Source organism: Mangifera indica, chromosome 8 (genome assembly GCF_011075055.1).
Source record: "Mangifera indica cultivar Alphonso chromosome 8, CATAS_Mindica_2.1, whole genome shotgun sequence".
NCBI classification, from domain to species: domain Eukaryota; kingdom Viridiplantae; phylum Streptophyta; class Magnoliopsida; order Sapindales; family Anacardiaceae; genus Mangifera; species Mangifera indica.
In genome coordinates this window covers 3,954,237-3,975,110 of record NC_058144.1, presented here as the reverse complement: position 1 = coordinate 3,975,110, position 20,874 = coordinate 3,954,237, and the positions used below count along the sequence as shown (strand labels likewise).

At 35.5% G+C, this 20,874-nt stretch overlaps 2 protein-coding genes across 6 annotated transcripts; both read right to left on the bottom strand.

Moving 5' to 3' along the window:
- Nucleotides 1-288: 288 nt before the first annotated feature.
- LOC123224506 (ubiquitin-like modifier-activating enzyme 5) lies at nt 289-5,360 on the bottom strand. Its single transcript, XM_044648194.1, has 14 exons — nt 5,145-5,360; nt 4,715-4,783; nt 4,500-4,613; nt 4,191-4,319; nt 3,956-4,024; nt 3,487-3,639; nt 3,357-3,393; nt 2,849-2,931; nt 2,571-2,645; nt 2,193-2,267; nt 1,986-2,072; nt 1,759-1,874; nt 1,422-1,468; nt 289-751 (listed from the first exon to the last, which is right to left on the bottom strand). The coding sequence occupies exons 1-14, from the start codon at nt 5,232-5,234 to the stop codon at nt 612-614; spliced, it is 1,284 nt and encodes a 427-aa protein (XP_044504129.1). The 5' UTR covers nt 5,235-5,360; the 3' UTR covers nt 289-611.
- Nucleotides 5,361-6,293: 933 nt separating this feature from the next.
- LOC123224504 (regulator of nonsense transcripts 1 homolog) lies at nt 6,294-19,529 on the bottom strand. 5 transcript variants are annotated; one of them, XM_044648191.1, is made up of 29 exons: nt 18,734-19,529; nt 16,455-16,706; nt 16,212-16,382; nt 16,046-16,096; nt 15,829-15,921; nt 15,584-15,679; nt 15,349-15,399; nt 15,147-15,265; nt 14,815-14,923; nt 14,075-14,197; nt 13,919-13,990; nt 13,410-13,481; nt 13,247-13,313; nt 12,468-12,610; nt 12,321-12,392; nt 12,115-12,243; nt 11,111-11,266; nt 10,635-10,748; nt 10,450-10,548; nt 10,292-10,369; nt 9,510-9,644; nt 9,184-9,258; nt 8,916-9,021; nt 8,357-8,730; nt 8,163-8,225; nt 8,000-8,071; nt 7,575-7,709; nt 7,372-7,482; nt 6,294-7,122 (listed from the first exon to the last, which is right to left on the bottom strand). In XM_044648191.1, exons 1-29 carry the CDS (start codon nt 19,322-19,324, stop codon nt 6,988-6,990), a joined length of 3,864 nt encoding a protein of 1,287 aa, XP_044504126.1. In that variant the 5' UTR covers nt 19,325-19,529; the 3' UTR covers nt 6,294-6,987. The 5 variants fall into 5 exon arrangements, with proteins under 5 accessions (XP_044504126.1, XP_044504128.1, XP_044504127.1 ...); XM_044648193.1 differs by having other exon boundaries at nt 7,372-7,497; nt 8,396-8,730; nt 18,734-19,528; XM_044648192.1 differs by having other exon boundaries at nt 7,575-7,706; nt 18,734-19,523.
- Between the last annotated feature and the right edge of the window lie 1,345 nt (nt 19,530-20,874).

Here is a 20,874-nt window from a genome sequence, read left to right as displayed (position 1 = left end):
CGGTGGTTGTATCTTTTCCTAAGGTAGTTAAAATTTTCTTACCCGTCTTCTCACTTTAACGGCTTTCTGGATAATTATCTCTACGACTAAAGGTCAAGCCTGCAACCAAAACTTCAGATATTTAAGTTCGGGTACTCCTGAGTTGACTTATGCCCTAGAGTAGGCTTTATACTTAGAAGTCTCTTCTGAACAAGTGAGAGAGCTGACATATGTCATGCTGACTGAAGCCAATAATCGTGGCGGCTTTTCGCTCCAGATCTCATACATCTAGTACCAATAAGACAGAAATTATAAGAATTACTTAAAAATTTTATGAGTAAATTAAAAAAGAAAACAGGAAGTTATGACCAGGTAACCATGCAAGTTTTAAATCTATGGTCTAGCAAGCACAAAATTTTGGGGCTGGCCTTACCCGGTTTCCCCATGTATAAATTCAATGCTACAAAATGAGGGATAATGGTGTAAGATTGTACATATCAAGGGTGAACCCTGAATAGTTTTTTAAAACAGAAAGCATGGTTGTATTGTATGCTAGGACTTGCATTATTGCCCACAAAGGGTGCAGTTGCGAGTGTAGATCCCTCAAATGTTTCTGGGATTAGCATTTGATATTAATCAGCATTAAGGGCATCAAGTTGCCTCCGGAGAAGTTCAAGGTCATCTACTGAAGTATCCATTGTTCCAGGAGTGGAGGACTTTTGAAATTCGTCTGCACTTGGGAGCTCACGAGTCAGACCTTCTGGAAGGGCATCTGAAACATAAAAAAATTGACGGGAAGGGCAAATTAAGAAAAGGGAGGCAACTGAATTAATTACATATTAAGGTTGGCAAGCATGCAAGAAAATCAACTGAAACTAAAGTGAACTGCAATTATAACAAGGTTGGAGTATGTCAACGTAAGGTCAATAATAATAGCCAACTGCAAGTATGAAAAAGTTGCAGGAGTATAATGAGTTTAAAGTTGACATAAGGTCAATAAGTTAGAATAGCCAACCGCAAGTATAAAAAAGTTGCAGATGTGTAATGTCAACATATGATCAGCCAGTAAAATTTTGCTGTACATAATAAGAGCAGTTTTAATTGTACGATTATCTGTCCAAAGTGATACTCATAAGTCTGAGCTAGCAAGAGTCTGCTCACAAGCTATTTTGCCAATTGCTGATGCAGATCTCTAACCTAATTAGAAAAGAATGTTTTGAGTATCCCATAGGAGTGAACCACAGGCTTAGCAGATCTGAGAATCAGGGCTATATTTAACATGCACAGATTCTGCTAAGCACATCATAGTTGGTCAAGCTTAATTATATTATATCTGAGCAAAATCATAATAATTATCTACTCAAATTCCTAAGGAACTCAGCAACAGGAATTAAAAAGGAATGAAAGCTCATATTCATTCAGAAATTAAAAAACCAAGGTACCTGTGCTTGTACCATCCATCCTATCCTGCTCGCTATCATCAATGATACTGAAGAAACACAAAAAAAATAAAAATCAATGAACTTATACTGGCCACTGGGGAAAGAGCTATGTAATGATGAAAGTTAGCAACATTCTTAACATGTTTGGTTTCATTTAATGAAAAAGTGTTGCAAGTTCAGAATTGCAATCCCTTTTTCCTTAAAATCGATTTAATCCAGTAATTTAGCAGTTTATAATTTCTCTGAATGTATCTTAAAGAGATTTTATATTAATATCCAGAATATCGTATTTAGAAGGTTAATAAGGAATATGTCACTGCATGTTCCTGAACTCTACCATATGTCCCATTCATTATCAGCATGAAGTGGACACTCTGTTGCTGATAATGCTTCAGCCTCCATCTTGGCTTTAGCTGCAGCATCCCTGGCTGGCTTTGCCAGAATATATTCTTTCTACAAAGTAAATATTATTTCTACCATCAGAAGAGAAACCAATAGCCTCCTATATGTAGATTTACAAAATCAAACCCAGTAAATAAAGGATTTTGTTCAAGTATGTGATACCTGCCGCTCTAGACAAGCTCCATTCGAACACTGGGGATTTGGTTTCATTGCCATGGTTGGAAAATAATCTTTAAGAGAATTATATCCCTGCAATCATGAAATAAAACCAGTATGTCCATACTAATGCATCTGATAGAACCATGTTAAATGCAAGAGCAGGGGAACTTGTGTGTCCGTGTGAATAGAAAAGAGTCAAATAGGAGTTACCAAGTAAGGGGAAACATGTCCAAAGTTCAGCAAAAACTTAAGCGTATTTTGAACTAGAAGCCCAGCAACAACTCCCTGGTAAATATAATAAATCAATAGCAGGACATGAAAAGATAATAGCAGGAAAATGAAATTTTGACTAAATGGTAAATAATTAACTCGATTGAAATCTTATTACAATGGAAAAATATGCACTTAAACAAAATTATGACATAAGTAATTTATCAAGGCAGTTAAGCCTAAAGCATGTTGAGTGTATTTCTGAGTAAGAAAAATGTCCCGTTTGCTCAACTTCAATACAAGCACCATCACATCAGAGTAAATTACTACAGTGGAGATGGCAGCCAAAAAGAGTACGTGGAGAACAAAAAGGATTACCATTGTAGTAGGTAGAGAGGCAGCACAAACCCCCTCACGCTTGAGCGTTCTTTCATCCACTCCGGATGCTACAACCTATGAAAAGAAGATCCATGTTCATATTTCACATTACAAAGCATAAATGATTTTTTTTACAAGGTGAAAAAACTTTTATGATTCAGGATATCAACGTAGATGAAAAACACACAATATAAATTCCACATCTAAATTAAGGCTATCAATTCTGCATTGAAGTTTCCTCCAGAGTCATCAAAATTCAGATAAACAAACAAACATACCAAAGGAGGTGCACAAGCAAAACAGGCAGTCTCTCCAGGAATTAGTAATTGTATATGCCCAGAAACAGCATCCTCAGATACACCTGTACAGAATTAATAATTTCAATAAGTATTGATAAACTTCATTTGCACATGTCAAAGGCATGAAACCAAATACAGAATTAGCAAAAGAAAGTCCACTTTTGACAAAGAAACCAAATGCAAAACATCATTTAACTCAGAAGAGTAAGATGAAGGCGAAAAAACTAAATGAAAAAAAAATAGAACCATTCAAATGCACATTCACAGTACACGTGTAGCCTGAGAGGCTAGTGCATTTGATTAAATAAAAGTGGTATGTCTCCATAGATTCTATGATTCCCCATGACATCCCTTGTGAATAAGTGGCATGGTATGGAAACAAGGATCTAAGGCAAGTCTGTTCCATCTCAAGTTTTAAAACAATGGACTTCAAACAAACTTGATCTTGATAAAATAAAATTAAAAAAGCAAGAACTACTTCACTTACCAGACTCCATCCATATCTGATTCAACTCATTGCAAGCCTGGAAATACACACACCCAAAAAAAAAAAAAAAAAGATATCAAGTCAAAAAAGAAAACAACAGGGAAAGAACTGATGTAACAATCATTCTTACCTGGTTTACAGCCATCCTTGCTTCATAATTATCTACACAGCTTAAAACCAGATCCACTCCAGTACCCTCTTTACTGGGACGAAATGTTTTTTTGCTTAAACTTGACATAAAAGTATCAAAGCCTTGCACAGTTGTGATGTTTAGCGTGTAGCTCTAAGCAAACAACAAAAAAATCAGCATGAGAGACTACTATCAGACTATAAATTTGTCTATTAAATAGACATCTATATCTAAAGATAATAAAATTATATTGCTTTTGAAGTAACCCGACTCCCTTACCTTACAACTTCTCTTGATGTGCAAACAAATAGTTTACATCACATTTGTAATTATTTACCCATGCAACCAATACATAAGTAAACACACACCAATGGCTCAAAACTCAAAATACCAGAGGAAAAATGTACAAGAATTTCAACTTCATGTGCGATGAAGCTACAGAAAAGTAAATTTACAAGCAAACACTTACTTCAAGCACAACATCAGGATTTATGTCTGATAGGGTCTGAACAGCTGCATCAGTCTTTGTCATACCAACCTATAAATGAAAATCAAATGATGCAAATTAACAGAGTTGATCCCAAGACTGTAATCATATATAGACAGTCTGTGATCTGCATAAGAATTATACTGGCATTAAGTTAATAATAAATAATATATACAGTTATAGGTAAAAAGCATTGATATATTTATGAGAATTACACCTGCTCTGGACGAAAAAATAGCCTATTCATGTTAGCTAACTCCACTTTGTCATAATCATACAATAAAAGACAACCTATGCCACACCTTGTGAGCATCTCAGCTGCAACACTCCCAACACCACCAACTCCCTGCAATTTCATGAAGATCACCCATAATAAATACATTAGGCATCCGAAGAAAAATAGAATACAAGAGAACCACAGAGATCTATGCTCACAATTACACTTATACACATGTAAAATCTTTATTATTTACTTTTCATAGGGAATTGAAATTAGATGAAAGAAAAAGAGGGCATTAATACTCACAACAATGGCAACTGAGAACTCCCGTATTCTCTCGTAGTTCTCAACAATGCCCATTCTTTGAAGTGCCATGAGCCTACTATAAGGGTTGCTATCTACCACCTCAGAACTCATATCCTGCCACAGAGGGTGTATTAATTGAGCATCAAGTGCAAAGTACAATATTGCACTTAATATAGAAAAAAAAAAATCCGCGCTGAGATTTAAAAGGATCAAACCTTGACTTTTGAACGCCGAACAGGTACCGACTTTGCCATCTTTGTGAGATTTTCGACACGCAACCGCAACTACAGAACACGAACAAATCATGCAAAGCGTTAAATATAAACTTCTGTTTTCTCTGTTCAAAAGTACATTAAGAAAAAAGTCACATTAATCAATTTCGTCGAATTGCGATTACTATTTTAAATCAAAATTTAAATCTTATCCATCAAAGCTCGACGATTCTAACAAAATAAATCAACATAAAAGAATATAGAAGAAATTGAAATCATTCAATTTCAGTTGTACTAAAGAGTAGACATAATAAACATGCAGCAGACTTTTGGACAGGAAATAAGAAAATTAATATGTGATAAATAGCGATCGCGAATGAAGTTATGCATTTTATTAAAAAAATAAAAATTCTGAATCCAATATCGAAAATACCTTGTGGATTGAGGGGTAAAGAGAAGAATCAGGTAATGATTGCTTCAAAGATTCCAGATCTTCCATCAAGTCCTTCAATTCAAACTCCATTTTCCCCCTTTTTCTTCTGGTTTTGCGGTGTGTATGTGTTTCTTCAGTTGAAGAATAGGAGCTGGGGAGCAGCGGAAGTGTTTCTGGGCGCTGTCTCGTGCTTTAAGATATTGGGCCTTAGGCCGAGGATAATTATTCAGGGCCTTAAATAAGCTGATGTGGAGCCTCAACTCAAGTCTATTGTGTTACAGTGAGCTAGGAGTCTTGGACAATGAATAGTAACAAGGTTGACACAGCCGAATGCCCCCCTCATGTTATGCTGTCTCTTGCTACAAGGTAAATAACGTGTCACTATTTACAAAGTCGTAACTTTCCTTTTCTGTATCGACCGGTTTTTGTTTAATTTCTTATGTTTACAAATGTAATCCAAAGCCCAAGAGTTGAAATTATGAATGTGCTTGTCGCTTCAAGATTCCATCACATTTAGAATCCATCAACCTTGTAGTGATTAGCATTTCCTTTAATCTCTCTCTCTCTCTCTTTTTTTTGGATCAAAACCCTAAACCAACGAGTGAAAAACCAGCTTGTGTCTAAACAACTAATGGGCATCAGAGAAATCCGAGTAGCTGGCAACAACCTAAAAACATACTACCAGAACTGCGTTTACAACTAGCTCACGGGCCGCGCATTCAGGCTTGCATGGCTCTGGGACTCCGCTGTAATTTTGGCTCATTATATGGAAACCATTTGGGCATTCACACGAAGTCCGTGCTTACGGTAGGCACAGGAGCTGCCCTCCCGGGAGTGACGGCTGCAAAGCTTGGGGCCAGCCAGGTTGTTCTCACAGACCTGAAGCCGGGGTCCTTGAAAATCGGAGGGGTCAAAAGAGAGTGAACATTGTGTTGGGGAAGACCGTGTGCAGTAGTAACACTTGGATTTTACACAATGCACGAGGTGATTCCGTGAACAGGTGATTACTTAAACGATCTACTGAATAAGGTTTTAGAGTTGTATGGTTACAGAGTCAAGTAGGCGATGGTTCAACCGGAGACGATAATTGGAGGCATATGCCTCTTGTAACTAATAGTCTAATAGCACCACTTTTATGAAAATTGTTCATGCTCAATGCTGGGCCATATTATAACTCACAAGATTACATTACACAAAATAATCTAATACCAATAGAACAAAACCCAACTTCATGGTAAAGCCAATCCCATTTATATACCAACAATATCTAGGGTGCTACCAGTTTCACTACTAATACTTTCTTCCACTATGTTTGTCTATTCAAATATAATTGTAAAGAGTATAATTACATGTCTGGAAGAAGCTGAAAGGGTTAGGTGACTTTCCTCAATCCTTACCATCCTGCTGCCTTACAAAACTTTCTGTTGTAACAGCCTCAAATAAATCAGATATTCGTTATAAATCAATCAATGCAGATAGCCACTTCTCTTCAATGATCAAACCCTTTCGACCAAACCCATGTCATGTAATTCTCTCGTACCAATATCACCTTTTTTTTTCTCAAAACAACAGAAAACTTCAATCGGGTAATCGGGGTTATCCTTTTTCTTTCTCAGCCCTTGATGTGCCACCCATTTTAAGAGCACTCACCCATCAACCATAGTTACTGGCCGCAAATATAATTATTCCCACCATGGATATCATCTCTATAGGTTATAGAGATGATTTATGGCAAACCTGCACTTAAAAAGGCAGAGATACATTTGGGCACACATGACAGCACAAACCAAGTTGCTGAATGCAAAGACTATAACCCATCACTTTCTGAAGCACCTACAGCCGCTCAACCAGTATAGTGCACTTTCTGCTTTTGTGAGCCCTGGCCCGGTTGAGGCTGCTGCTGTGAAGAAGCCTGCATATTAATTGGTTGAGTGTTGTAGTGGGCAAAGGGCTGGGAATAGAGAGAATTCATCAATCCCTGCAAATAAGTTTGCCATCTTATATAGAGAACCACCACGTCAGCAAGACAAGATAAAACTTGGAAAACAAACAAGAGGCAGAATGTGGTAAACACTTGGCTTTGCATAGAAAGCCTATAAATCCTAGAAATTTGGCTTGTATGATTCAGCAAATAGTTTCCTAATGGCCATAAGTTTCTAACATTTGCACTTTGTTTTTTTAACTAGTAACAAAATCTCTATCAACTGGAATTGGTATAAGAAAAAACCTGAGACTGAAGTTGATTGGGATTAGTTACACTAAAATGGCTCTGTGTCTGCAATGCATCATCTTGTGTGGGGTCATTAAAGCCAACTTGAGTAAATAAACCTTGTGATCCCTGTGCCAAGTAGTCCTGTATGAAAAGAAATTAAATAGGAAGAGAAACAAATAAAGCAACAGCCTAAATATAATATCGCAATTTAATCAAACCTGAGACATGAAATCATTTCCGGAACCAAAACGAGAATATCCAGCTTGAGAATTCTGGTTTAAGAAGTTGCCAGGAAATCCACTCTGTGCTCCTTGTGTAACATAGTCAACAGTATAGCCACTTTGTGAGGCCTGCTGAGCAAGTCAATGAGTCAACAACAATATACTAAGATTGGTTGAAGGTGGGGAGAAGAGATATTTAATCATTAGGAGAAAAACTAAGAAGTTACATCACAGTTAACTAACAATTGATGATAACAAGCAAATCCTACTAATAAAGGCCTAGTTATGATGTACAATTGTATATTGTGAAGCTGCCCAAGCAACGAAGCCAAAATTTTATCCAAACCTGCTACATTTTACTAACATATATCATATAGAATTGAGCATAAAACTTGATGACACAAGTTTTCAACAGTATATACCTGAGTAGAGAAGTCAGCAACATTATAAGGAACATGTGATCCCTGGCTTTTGAAGTCATCACCCAAGAAATCCTAGTGGAAGATGACAATGCGACTTCTAAGTAATGAGAATTAAAGGAAAATCCATTAAGGCAATATATTAAGCATGATTATGTATGAATACCTGAGACATGCCTCCCATGGAAAATCCATCCCGAAAAGATTGACTAGCCCCTTCAACTGGCATCTGTCTCATTAAACAAAGAAACTCTTAAGAGAAAGGTCTAGATGAATTTTTTCCAAATGAATTAACATAAGATATAGGTTCAAATCTCTTTTTCCTTTAATCTTGTTTTTGAGACACACAAATATACGAACATTATTAACAAATCCAGGCTGTGTCAAAGGACCACCCACAGATGGTTGGCTATTTGGATTCTCAAGAGATGGAAAGTTGAAAGTAGACCCAATCGTTCCCATTGTTTGCTGAGTCGCTTGCTGATGCTGAAGATGACTGCCAATTGGGGCACCAGCATTACCACGCCCCGCTCCAAAACCCCGACTACCTGGTTGAGGAACATGAGGAACAGCTCCAACTGGTCCATGTACAGAACCACGAGTTGGAATAGCATATGGCTGAGAAGGGGGGCCACCCTGAAACGGTGGAAGGGGCACACGAGGCATAGGGAAACCTGCAGGATGCACTCCAGGTTTATGAGTACCATTGGGTGGACCAGGAGGTATGTATGACCCTGTAATTGGAAGAGAATCTCAGCTGACACAAGACTTCTTAAACGAATAAAATATCGATGACTAAAAATAACTGGGGGAGTATCATAGCATCAAATCACCAAGAGTGCAGCATATCAAACTTTCATCAATATTACTGAAATAAGAATCCCAAATACATAAATTTAATAGACTAAAGATTTCATACCCCTACCGCGACCACCTCTTCGATCAGCATTTGAACTAGATGATGAGATATCATTAGACACAATTCCCGGCCCACCAGCAAAGTATAGTCTTCGATCATTGTAAATCTGTGTTACAATACAAGTTCTCATATTACTTCCCATCCACTCAAATAAACAATACGAAACCAGAAATGAAATTCAAAGCCAGAAAATATACTTAAAAAACAAAGCCCATGAATTAATAATACATACAGATCAACCAAATACCCTTTTTCCTCCAGCAAGTACCTTTTTGGGTTTCTGAAATTGGACCATACTTTGCTTTAAGTTATTTAGAGGACCCTCGACCAAGCACTCATGCTCCTGGTAATATTCATGAGCAGATATACTTAACAATAGTACTTATCAAGAATAACTGCATATACCCATTATTACATTGCCACAAATTATCTTTTATATGCTTCTAAAACAGAAAGTTGGTCCAGGTAAGTAACATAAAACTAGCTTTAACATCAACAAACCAATTTCACATCATGAGTATATCCAAAGTAAGTCTAATAACACTATTTCTACCAGTAGCATAACCCCAGAAAAGAAAGAAGGAAAGGAAATACCTTGTAGTGTGTCAATAAACCATTCCAAAGTGGTTGTTTGCTCAGAACTTTAGGGTTTCCCAGAATAACAATACCATATCGAGCACGTGTTAGAGCAACATTCAGCCTACGAGGATCATTAAGGAATCCAATACCCTGAAATGCATGATTATAAGGAATTAAAACCTGCTTTTAATAGAGGTGTTATATGTGCCAAAAGAACTAATATTTTTTGGCAAATCATTTCATCACGATATGTTGGATATTATGAGTTCTCACATCATAAAATATTTTCAGGAACATCAATTTACTATTATAAGGGGTGTTAACATGTGCCAATGAACTAATGGAATGATGCTGAACTTTTGGAATTTAAGATTAACAAAAAAAGACTCCGTAAACCAAAGGCACAGAGTACACCCCTCTCAACTCCTAAATGCATTAAGAGAGGACTGTACTGAACCAGAACAGGTTTTTCATCTAGAGCACAAAACACAAAAAATCCTGGCACATATGAAGAGTCAATCCTATTAGAGAACAAAGAAAAAGATAGATAAAGGTAATTGTACAATTAGCAAATAAATGATCACCAATATAGAAAATGATCCCATTGTAACAACTTAATAAGACACAAAATATTGACAAAGAAGCTTTGCTTTCACATGAAGTATTGCATTCTGGTTGACAATCAAGCAAAGTCTAGCCTCATCACACCACATTCCACTTGACATAACACACTAAAAATCCCATTAACAATGAAAAACATAATGCATTAAATTAACATTGATGACAAATGAACCAACCTGATGTTCATTACTCCTCACACAAGACAAAATTATGTAATCTTTCTCCCTCCCTTGAAACGAATCAACACTTGCTACCTGTAAAGTTCATATAAATTACAAAGACATTGAAACCAAAGATTTGAGTGAGACAGATGCTTGTCAAACATATGCATTACCTCAATTTCCTTGTACAGTTGCTGCCTTAGAGCACCATTCCTTGACATATAGTTCACAATATATGCTCTCTGTCCCTCATATGGTGTGATCACCCCAATCTATAAAATGTCAAAAACTTATTTAGGCCACCAAAACACATCAAAACTCACATCTGATATATATTCAAGAAAACCCACATATATACCTGGCTAGGGACCACCCCACTCCTTAGGAAAGTAGTTACAATTTTCTCAACGTTTGCAGCCTCAGTACGATTTAGATAGGATGTTCCACTGGCACTGATCTCCTCTTGTCCCATCTAAAAAAACCAATTTTGATGATACATTGAATTTCAAAAAACAAACAAGAACCACTGAAGAAGAAAAAGGTGCACACAACACTACACCAGAATCAATTCATGATATTAGCAATCAATCAAATTTGTGTGCATCTTTGCTTTTAAACACACACACCCCCCAAAACAATAATGTTGACAGAATGTTTCCAGATTTTTGTTTTGGTTAAAGAAAATTTTTTTCTCAGACTCTTGTCACATCCCGACTGAAAAACAAGAACTTTGCCGTCAAAAAAGGGCTTTCATAGATGGAAACAAGTAGATTGATTTTCTAAAATTCAAAGTGACCAATGCCCAAATATAAAGTCATTGCTCAGCTGCAATACCTGTACATAAAAGAACATGGGACGATTTGGCACAGGCCATGGAAAATCAATTCCTGATGATTGCCTCTCATTGATAGTCACACCATTTTGTAGTGTGCCTTCATAGAAGCTGTTAGAAGGAAATTCAGACAGGGATGGATGCATGCGGTATTGAACCTATAATCAAGAGGACATAACATTTTAGATTAGCAATTAAACATTATTTTATCAGCAACAATATCAACATACACGAAAAACATGAAATCAAAAGAGACATCCATACCCACAACTCTATTTTCCAAACCATTTTCTCAAGTAATATAAGACCTTTTCTTTCTTATCATAAAAAATAAAATACCATCACCATTTCAATCTTCCACTTCTCAGCAATAGAATAATGTTAACAGCACTAAACTTAAAACTCTGCATGTACCAGAGGGAAAATAAACATGATGACATTGTTTCACCATTGGAAAAAAAAAAAAAGATAAACTTTGGTTGTCCAGCAGATGCTACACTAACATGCCTGTTAATCAATGATTAAAGCTGCAAGCTATCAAGTCAACACTGACTAAAAAAACATACAAAGAAGGAAAGGCAAATGTGGGTATGTATAAATGCAGTCAGGATATCAAAAAGTCAAGCTCAGACAAAAATTCATAATATAAATAGAAAAGGAAGAAAAACAACTACACAATATATAAAGACATTTCCTAGCTTTACAATAGAATTCAATTATACAAAAGGAAAGTTGAAGCTGCTTTTTAAAAATGACAGATTTGATATGACTACCATTCAATTGGTCAACATAATAATGTTAAATACAGTGTATTCAATAGTCCATCTAAACAAGTTCGTCAAAATAAGCCTGATTGTTGCAACAAACTTCCAGAAAAGACCAAAACCCATTGCCAAACAAAGACAAGAAGCAAACAATACAATCACAAAAATACAAATGAATCAGCACAACTTTGAAACCAACCTACTTTACCAAGCTAAAGAAAATTAACAAGTAGCATCTTCACCTGCAATCTAATTGGTTTCAAACCAAGTAAAACAAGGCGTTCAAAAAGTGACTGGGCAAGCCCAGCACGAGCTGCTTTCTTGCACATAATAACTGGACCAAGTTGGCAATGATCACCAACAAGAATAACCTGATAGGAAAGTTTCTCGTTAGATGCTTAGTAAATAAAGATCGGATAAGTAGAGTATCTAATTTAATCCCAGGTACCTGTTTTGCCCCAAGAACCAAAGGAATAAGACACTCAGGTTCTGTTGCCTGAGTAGACTCATCAATAAGTACCTAAAAGACAGGAAAACCAGTAAGCCTACCAAGTATTTAATGATGATCAAAAGTCTAAATAGAATACTCTTCAACCTGGCGAAACCTAAAATTTGCCAATCGAGGATCTCCAGCACCAACACAAGTGCAACAAATGACATCAGCACTCTGTGAAATTTCCCTCTCTGTTGCCCGCTTAAGTGCTTTGTATTTTTTCTCATCACTGCTCGACAACTCGCCTGTAATTTTTTTATTTAAAAAAATGCTCAGATAAGCAAACACAGGAGAAATTCACTTCAGCAAAACATGTGAAGTATATACTTGTTCACAACAACACAACTATACCAAACATGTCCATATATAAGAAACTCTGATAAAGAAACAGAAAACATAATCATTAGAAAGCATATATAAATATTTCAAATGTTTTAGACAACAATCTCAAAACATCAAAATAAATCTACAATAGATTGCTCACATACTTATCCATAGTCCATCAACATCTGTAAAACAACCTTTTTTTAGTTTAAAATACATAAAGAATGGTACCCACTGTCAAATATAGGGGAAATATCTCTAAAGATAAAGTATATTGCATCTTTGATAACATCGTTTACCTGTAATGCATAATATGTCTATATATTATCTTCCCTGAAAACTAATGAATTAACACACTTTAGTCAAGAAAGCAAAGAGGTCCTCACATTTTACAAAGAGATTAAACCACTCAATGTAAATAAACTCAAAAATTAAAAAATTCATATCTCAAATCAGCATCCTTAATTTAGTAATTAAAAGACAAGAATAAATGTAAAAACCAGATGGAAGCTCCAAAAAGTACTCAAAAGCTAAGAAACATAAGTAAATATGTTGACCTTGTTCATCTTTCAATTGTTGTAACTTGTGAAGTTCACTCTTCTCAGATGTGTCAAGATGTCGGACCTGCAACAAGGCATCATTAATATGAAATCATGCTAAAGGTTTATATACAAGAGTATTTATAAACAGAATAGCTCATGATGCCGAAAGCTGACAAACCTGATAATGAAGGGTTAAATGCTCGACTGGAGAGCTCACGGCTTCCCTCGATTTGGCACAAAGTCTAACAACCTTAAGTTAAAAGAGATATTGTTAAACAGTCATTGGATATGAAAATTCAATTCAATGTACCAACAAGGAACATTGAATTAAAAAGCACAAAAGAAATCATAGTTACAATTTCAGGGAAAAAAATGGCAAGCAGTGTTCTATTGCACAAGCAAAACAGCAATAAAAGTAACTCTTGCCGCCATTTATAGCTGTTTAAAAGGTTAATTTAAAAGTTGAAAAATAACATTCATCTCTATGCATCATTTAATACATGTAAGTCCCAACAATTCTTAGTTGTTCATAACATAAAAAGTGAAATCTGCAATTTAACAACCATCAAAGAAAACATCATTTCCAAAAACAGTAGCAACAAGAAAAAGCAATGAGTAGAACACCAAACCAACAAAAGATACGAATTAACTATTTCTTACAGCTTTGTGATATATTTTTTTCTATACCTTTAACCCAGTGGCACTTATCTTTTCAGCTAGCTGGTCAACAGCAACATTGCTTGGTGCACAGACTAAAACCTTAAAAAGATAAAAAAAATATTGTAAAGTTGTGTGAAAAGAGCAAAGTAGTGTAAATAATATAACAGCTTTAGAACAGCTTACCTGCCCTTGGCCCTGTTTGGCCATGTGGTAAACAATAGCTGCAGAAGTGACAGTTTTCCCTGTGCCAGGTGGACCTTGTATTAAACTTATAGGCCTCTGAAGGACACTCTTGACAGCAAATACCTATCCATTGAGAAAGGTAAGCACAACACAAAAAGTCGAAATAAAGAATCCAGACAAAAGAGCACACACTAATATATGACCGTAGTAGTATTCCTAGTCATGGAATATTTCTCAAGTGAAATTATCTCAGAGATACTATGCAGAGAGTAAATTCCACATGTAAAGCATGGCAACGTGAGGCATATTTTGTTACAATTAGGTGATATAAATGCAGTGAAAGAAATTTAATAATTACCATAACACGTTGCCAGATAAAGAAGTCTAATACCCATAATCCAGAGTGCAAATTTCTGTATTTACATGAAATATATGCCATAATTATCTACATCGACAACCAAGCTCTCTAACTACAGAATCCACAATATTTCCTTAGTCTTTATGAATGAGTATGAGAATCTATACAAGCTACATCCTACAGTAAAACCAAAAGACAAAACTGGGTCCATAGATTTATGCATCCCTCAAAGAAGTAAAATAAACAATGGCATAACTTCAGCATTAGCACCTCAACTTCATGGCCCAACAAGTTGTGGTAAATATAATAGTTAAGAGATACAAAATCTAATAGGAGATAACTAATTGCATTTCAAAAGGGTGCCCAGGTCAAAATAGCCTACTTGTGATGCATTCAGCTCTGGAAGACCAGGTGCACCAAAACGACGAGGCAGTGTATTGCGAACCATCTGAACCTCAACTTCATGGCCCAACAAGTGGTGATAAATATACCTGTTAAGAGATAATAGTTATGAAAGAAACAACCTAGGATAAAACATTAAGTCCACTATAGAAAATTTAGAAGAACAATTTATCATATGTCTGGCCAGTAAAGTCGATATTCTTTTTCCACTTATTCATTTTGAAGCATTCAAATTGAAAATATACAAAAAAATGTTCCAGAACCTTATCAATGCATAAAAAGATGAAAGCAAATCTGAACCAGTAGACCTACCCACTGACACTTGTTTCATCAACTGCAAAAGTTTTCATTGCCACCTGCATCCTATCAAAGCTAGTGCTCTTCCACACAAAATCAACACTGAATCCATGATTTATATCAACAGGAACCCCCTGCATAGGACGGTAACAGAAAGAACCATCATCAACTTAAGTCAAAGATCAAAGTAATAAATATAACACACAACCAAAGCTACCTGACTAGCACGAAGCTCAAGTGCAACTTCCTCTTGTGCAGTTAGCTTGATCTGAAATGATTTTGAAATGTTTTCAGATTCATACATAGATGCATTAAAGCAATTGAATTATTTCAAGATAGAAAAAACTTATGAACATTTAATTAGGTAATTCAACTACAAACCATCAAATTCATAAAAGTGTAAATATATATACACGAAATGACAGGAATTAGTATATGAAGAAGGAAAATACCACATGCCCAACTGACTGCCATGCTGGATGAGCTGCATCCCCAGAATAACGCAACCGCAACTCATCCCCAGGTACTAATCGTAATTCATTGTCTTCCTAAAACAATAGAAGCAGTTGAAATTCATCAAAGAACAAATTAGGAATGTAGAAGACAATAACTAAACTGAGAAGTAAAACAAAGTGACTAATAATGTAACCAAAAAAAAATTACAACCACACAAATCAAAACCAAAAAAGTGTAGCACCTTTGGAAATACAAAATATGCAATACGTTTCTTGTTAAGACCGACATCCCATCGAATCGTGACATTGTCCTTGCTTTGGGATTCTTTCATCATCTATATCCAAAGTTGAGACAATTAGATTGTGCACAGTGTATTACACAACAAAGAGCTCATGACAAATGAAACTCCGAAAAATCTTGTCAAATGAGGAAATGATCCCAAAAATTATCATGCATACTTTATCATAGTCAGCTTCAAGCTTGATAAGTGGTGCAAATACATTTTGATACTGCAAGAGAAAGTGATTCAAACGTTAATAGCCATGATACTAATTGCAATTTCTTCCAATACTTTCATTTGAAGCACCAAAAACAATATTCAAAAATATTTGTGAGCAGAGAAACCTGATATGCATCTTCATACTTCAAGGCCACAGGTTGAGGTTCGTCTTCCACACCAGGCTTCTCCAGATCTTCAAGCGTAGCATCAGGATTTGTCTTCCAAAGTTCTTCTACTTTGTTAATTTGTTGAGCACTGATCTGTCGTGCCCTTAACTGTTCTTGCTCAGATGGAACCTGTGAAGTGCAACACATTAGCAAGTCTAAAAATAAATGACTAAAATCAATAACAAAAAGAAAAGTACTAACCTTAACAAGCCATTGCAAGAAACACCTATCATCAATCAGGGGGCACCACTGACTCAAGTCCCAATTCATGTCCTTCAATGCATTTACATTCAAGCAAGGTTCCCTACAGAGAAGAACAACGACACTCTCTGTCTTAGCTGATATAAAGCCAAGAAGGAATACATTTCTGCATCCACAGTTGTAGCATTCAAGGATAGTCTCTCCCAAAGGACTGTCTTTATGAAGACACACTTCCTTGTGTTTTGCTCGAACCTACAAGAACAAGTTCCACTAGCTTCAATAAAGTTCTATTCAGCCCTAGCTAACAACTATCAAAAGAAATTACTGAATACAATTGAACAATCATAAAAAATAGTATAGCTTGTGTGTGTGTATAAAAACAAATCAATTTGAGAATACAACAAATGACTAACATCACAAAATGATAGATTTGATATATAACCATACATTCTTCTTAAGCAAGTCTTGCTCATTTAAAATAAAATTTCAGAAAATGGGTACATAAAACATATAAAAGAAAACAAGCAAATAATATAAATTTAGTTAAGTTGTACAAGTACAAATTAAAATATCAGCATGGGTCCTGTAGAGGCACGAAACTGCCTCTTGCGTATTTAACATATCCACAACTTTAACGTTTTCTCATCCAGTCCAAATCTTTAGCAATTTCACATCTGGTGAACGCTCTCAAGACTTAAACATCTTATGAGTCTAAAAATGGCTTTTTGTCATTAGAACTAGACACAACATACTTTACCTTTGTTTCCAAATTAAACAACCAGCACAAACTTATGGATGCAGAGTCCTGATTTCGGCAAATTTAATAAATCCAAACCTTTATCATTTGCACATCTGGTGAACACTTATAAGGCTTGAACATCTTATGAGTCTAAACATTAGTTTTTTGTCATTTGACCTAGATACAAAATATCCTTATTTGCCTTCTAAGATTACAAAAATATAAATCAGTAGAATCAAAGAAGTTTCTAAGCTCCAAGCGTTATTTAAAAGATCACAACTATATCACCAGCTAAAAATAACCATAAACCATTTATTTGCAGATCTACAACTATTGATTCTCTACATGTCTTACATTGGTTTTCCTTATTCATTATTAAAAAAAAAAAATCAGTTTCTTTTAAAATGAAAAAAGAGTGCCATCAGATACAACAATAAAAATAGTTGCACTATCAGATGTCATATAATCTTGTGAACCTTCAATGAAAACAAAAATCTTCACAATCATGCTCATTGTATTATCTGAAAGACCCAAAAAAACCAAGAATTACATGCAACTTTTATCTTAAACCTAACAAAACCTTGTAAAATTTCCCAAACCTTGGTCATCTTAACCACATGAACCAACCCTTCAGAACAGCTATTCAGATATTTCTTCATTTCAAAACATAATTAGATTGTATTGAAACCAGTTTTTTCCTTATAGGCTCAAATTTGCTTCCTTTTCAATCACCATTAATTTGCAACTAAATAGCCATTGTAGAACTTTGAAATTGAGACACAAACATCTAAATATGTAAAGATAAACCAACATGAACAACCATATTCATTATAGTGCAATAATGAGCATCAACATCAAGGCACTAGGCCACTAAAGTTTTCTCTAACTCAGAATACACTTATTAGATTCTTCAACCTTTGACTTGGGCATTATAAATAATTATTATAAGGGAAAAGAACAAAATTTTTCAACCGCTTATATATTCAACCTTCTTACTGTCTTTACATAACAATTTTCTTTGGTAATTGCAAATTCCTGGGTGAATAATACTAACTTATTAGAACAAATTTTTTCCAGCCAAACAAAATTCTAACATTCAATGAATTCTTCAGCATTAAATACTAACAAATAGATGAAATATGACCAACACACAAGGTTAAACTCCTTGCTTGAGAGTGTTATTGTGATCTAATTTACATATACTTTCACTAGTTCTAACATAAATTACAAATTGAACACTCTACTCCAATTCAAAAACCAACAAAGCAAGCAAAACCTTGAAAATTCAAACACTTCCACTCTTATCTCCTGCCAGCTCTCTTATGCCAACTTAAAAGACTAGACGAAAAGAAAAAACAAATAGAAAAACAAAACGAAACACAAAGTAAAATTGATTGAGCATCATTACATATCAACAACTTCAATTTCCCTAAAACAACATATATATTAAAAAAAATCCCATCATAATTCAGCACTCCCTCAATCTTTTTAACTCAAAAGAAATATTAGTTAATAATAGAAGAAGTGAAAAGAAACTCACCAGATGATTGACAATGTGTGAGCCGGAGGTGTTACCCCTTGAATTGCAGAACCACTTACGACACGAGGGAACATTGCACCGTACAACACACGCCGGGTTCGAGACCCCACAGTACCGACAAGCGTGCTCCGTGAAATCTGCTTTTCCATACTCGAACCCCTCTCCATCATCACCCGTCTCCTCGAAACTCAAGGCCGCAAGCCCCTCCACAATCTGACTACTACTGGTATTAGTGCTATGATTGTTATTACTGCTATTATTGGCTCCTCTTTTAGAAGGCGATGACGTGGCAGCAAGAGAATCGGTGTGTCGATGGTGATTGTGGTGGTGGTGGTGGTGGTGGAGGTGATCGGATGATGGAGGTGCACCACGTGAATCGGAGGGGGTCGTTGGGGTAGTAGGAGTTGGCGTGGAAGCGGTATCCACCGCGAGAGAATCGGAAGGCGTGGGCCAGGATACAGGCGAACGAAATTCCGGATAGGCGTCGAAATCGGACTCGCCTTGTGTGTTGAACTCGAGGAAGGTGTAGGCGTCCGTCCCCGTATCCGGCTGCGATGCCGTTTCGAATAGATTGTTTTGCTGAGAATCCATAGAACAAAGACGAACAAACGGTGTGGTTTTAATTTTCAAGGATAAAATTAGGGTTAGGGTTTTTCGTTATGGGAATAGAAGTGGAGACGAGAGAGAGAGTAAAAATGAGGCGAATCGTGACAGTGTATGTTGTTAATGTGGGTTGGTTTAGGCATAAGTTGTGTTGAGGTAACGGTGCCAGGTGAGCGACGGAGAAAGAGAACGCGCGTGTGCTAAATGCAGACGGAATACTAGCATTAAAACAACGCGCATCACGCGCCGATGTTATTGGAAGAAAGGCGTGGGTCCCTACATGACTTCTGAGTTCTGACGGGGATATCAGGCGAATGAATGGTTGGAGCGTGGAGCGCGTTTTCATATTCTTTATACTTCAATTTATATCATTTAAGTGAAATTTACCCCCAAATTAGGCCAAAGGATTTTCATATCAATAGGGTTTAAAAACCCCGAAATCTCGTCTATCGTTCAATTGAAGTTAAAATTTTCAGTTAAATATAGAGATAAAATTATTTTTTATAAATAATATTAAAAAATATAAAATTTATTATATTTTTCTCTTTTAAGTTTTAAAAACTAATATTTCATCCCTCCAAAAGTTTTTAAAATTTGAAAAATCACAATTTTTCCCTTAAAACCTTTGAATTTTTTCCTTCCCCTCCAACCACTTTCTCCAATAATTTGAAAATGATGACGATGAAGCTTGTTCACCGAGGGGATTTAGATCTCTTTGTCAGCAAAGAACAAAGAGATCTAGGTCAAGAGATTACAGATCTTTTCGTTGACAAGAGGATTTGGATGCTTTGTCGATGAAGAGTCCAAATCTCGTCAATCTCTTTGTCTCTAACAAAGAAATCTGTTCTAGATTTGTCTACGTGTGCCGATCAACAATTTAAAGTAGAGAGCGGAGGTCGTTAGCATATGAGATGGTGGTCGGAGAGATTAAAAAAAAATTAAAAAGAAAATATGAGTTTTTAAAGTTAAAAAAATTTAATTAAAGGTAAAGTTGTTAGTTTTTAAAACTTAAAAAGAAAAATAAATAAATTTCATATTTTTTAATATTATTAATAAAATAATGATTTTACTCTTATTTCTAACTAAAAATTTTAACAAGAGTTACGTTATGCATAAGACTTCAAGTTTTCGAACCGAAGATGTGACTTTGAAAAGTCATTTAAACTTGGGTGGAAAATGGTCATGTGGCCCCCCAAATTAATGATCCTTTTATGTTTTTAACTGTATATGACTTTAGTGTATTATAAACACTGAATGAATAATGTTATAAATAATAAAATAACTCAACCATAATCATAATCCATTTTAATTATTTAGTAAAAAGTATTATCCTTACGTATTCATCATTCTGGGCCAGGGCACCTCAAGAATATTTTATGAATAAAAAAATTCAAATTGTGGATAATATTTCCCAACTTTTAATCTTGGTATAACTAGGCAATTACATTTCCACAACAATTTATTTTTATAATTTACTACTAGTTCTCATGGTTGGATTCGAACTCGATTTTAAAGATATTTGAATTTAATTTATTTAA

Bases quoted from the DNA above. Each gene is read 5' to 3' on its own strand.
- LOC123224506 (XM_044648194.1), bottom strand. From the start codon at position 5,234: ATGGAGTTTGAATTGAAGGACTTGATGGAAGATCTGGAATCTTTGAAG. The intron at 4,614-4,714 runs GTTTGATCCTTT...CCTCTGTGGCAG, and splicing joins TTCGGCGTTCAAAAGTCAAG to GATATGAGTTCTGAGGTGGT. The intron at 752-1,421 runs GTACCTTGGTTT...TTTATGTTTCAG, and splicing joins GATGGATGGTACAAGCACAG to ATGCCCTTCCAGAAGGTCTG.
- LOC123224504 (XM_044648189.1), bottom strand. From the start codon at position 19,324: ATGGATTCTCAGCAAAACAATCTATTCGAAACGGCATCGCAGCCGGAT. The intron at 9,022-9,183 runs GTACTTGCTGGA...ATTGTAACACAG, and splicing joins AATTTCAGAAACCCAAAAAG to ATTTACAATGATCGAAGACT. The intron at 8,731-8,915 runs GTATGAAATCTT...TTCCAATTACAG, and splicing joins AAGAGGTGGTCGCGGTAGGG to GGTCATACATACCTCCTGGT.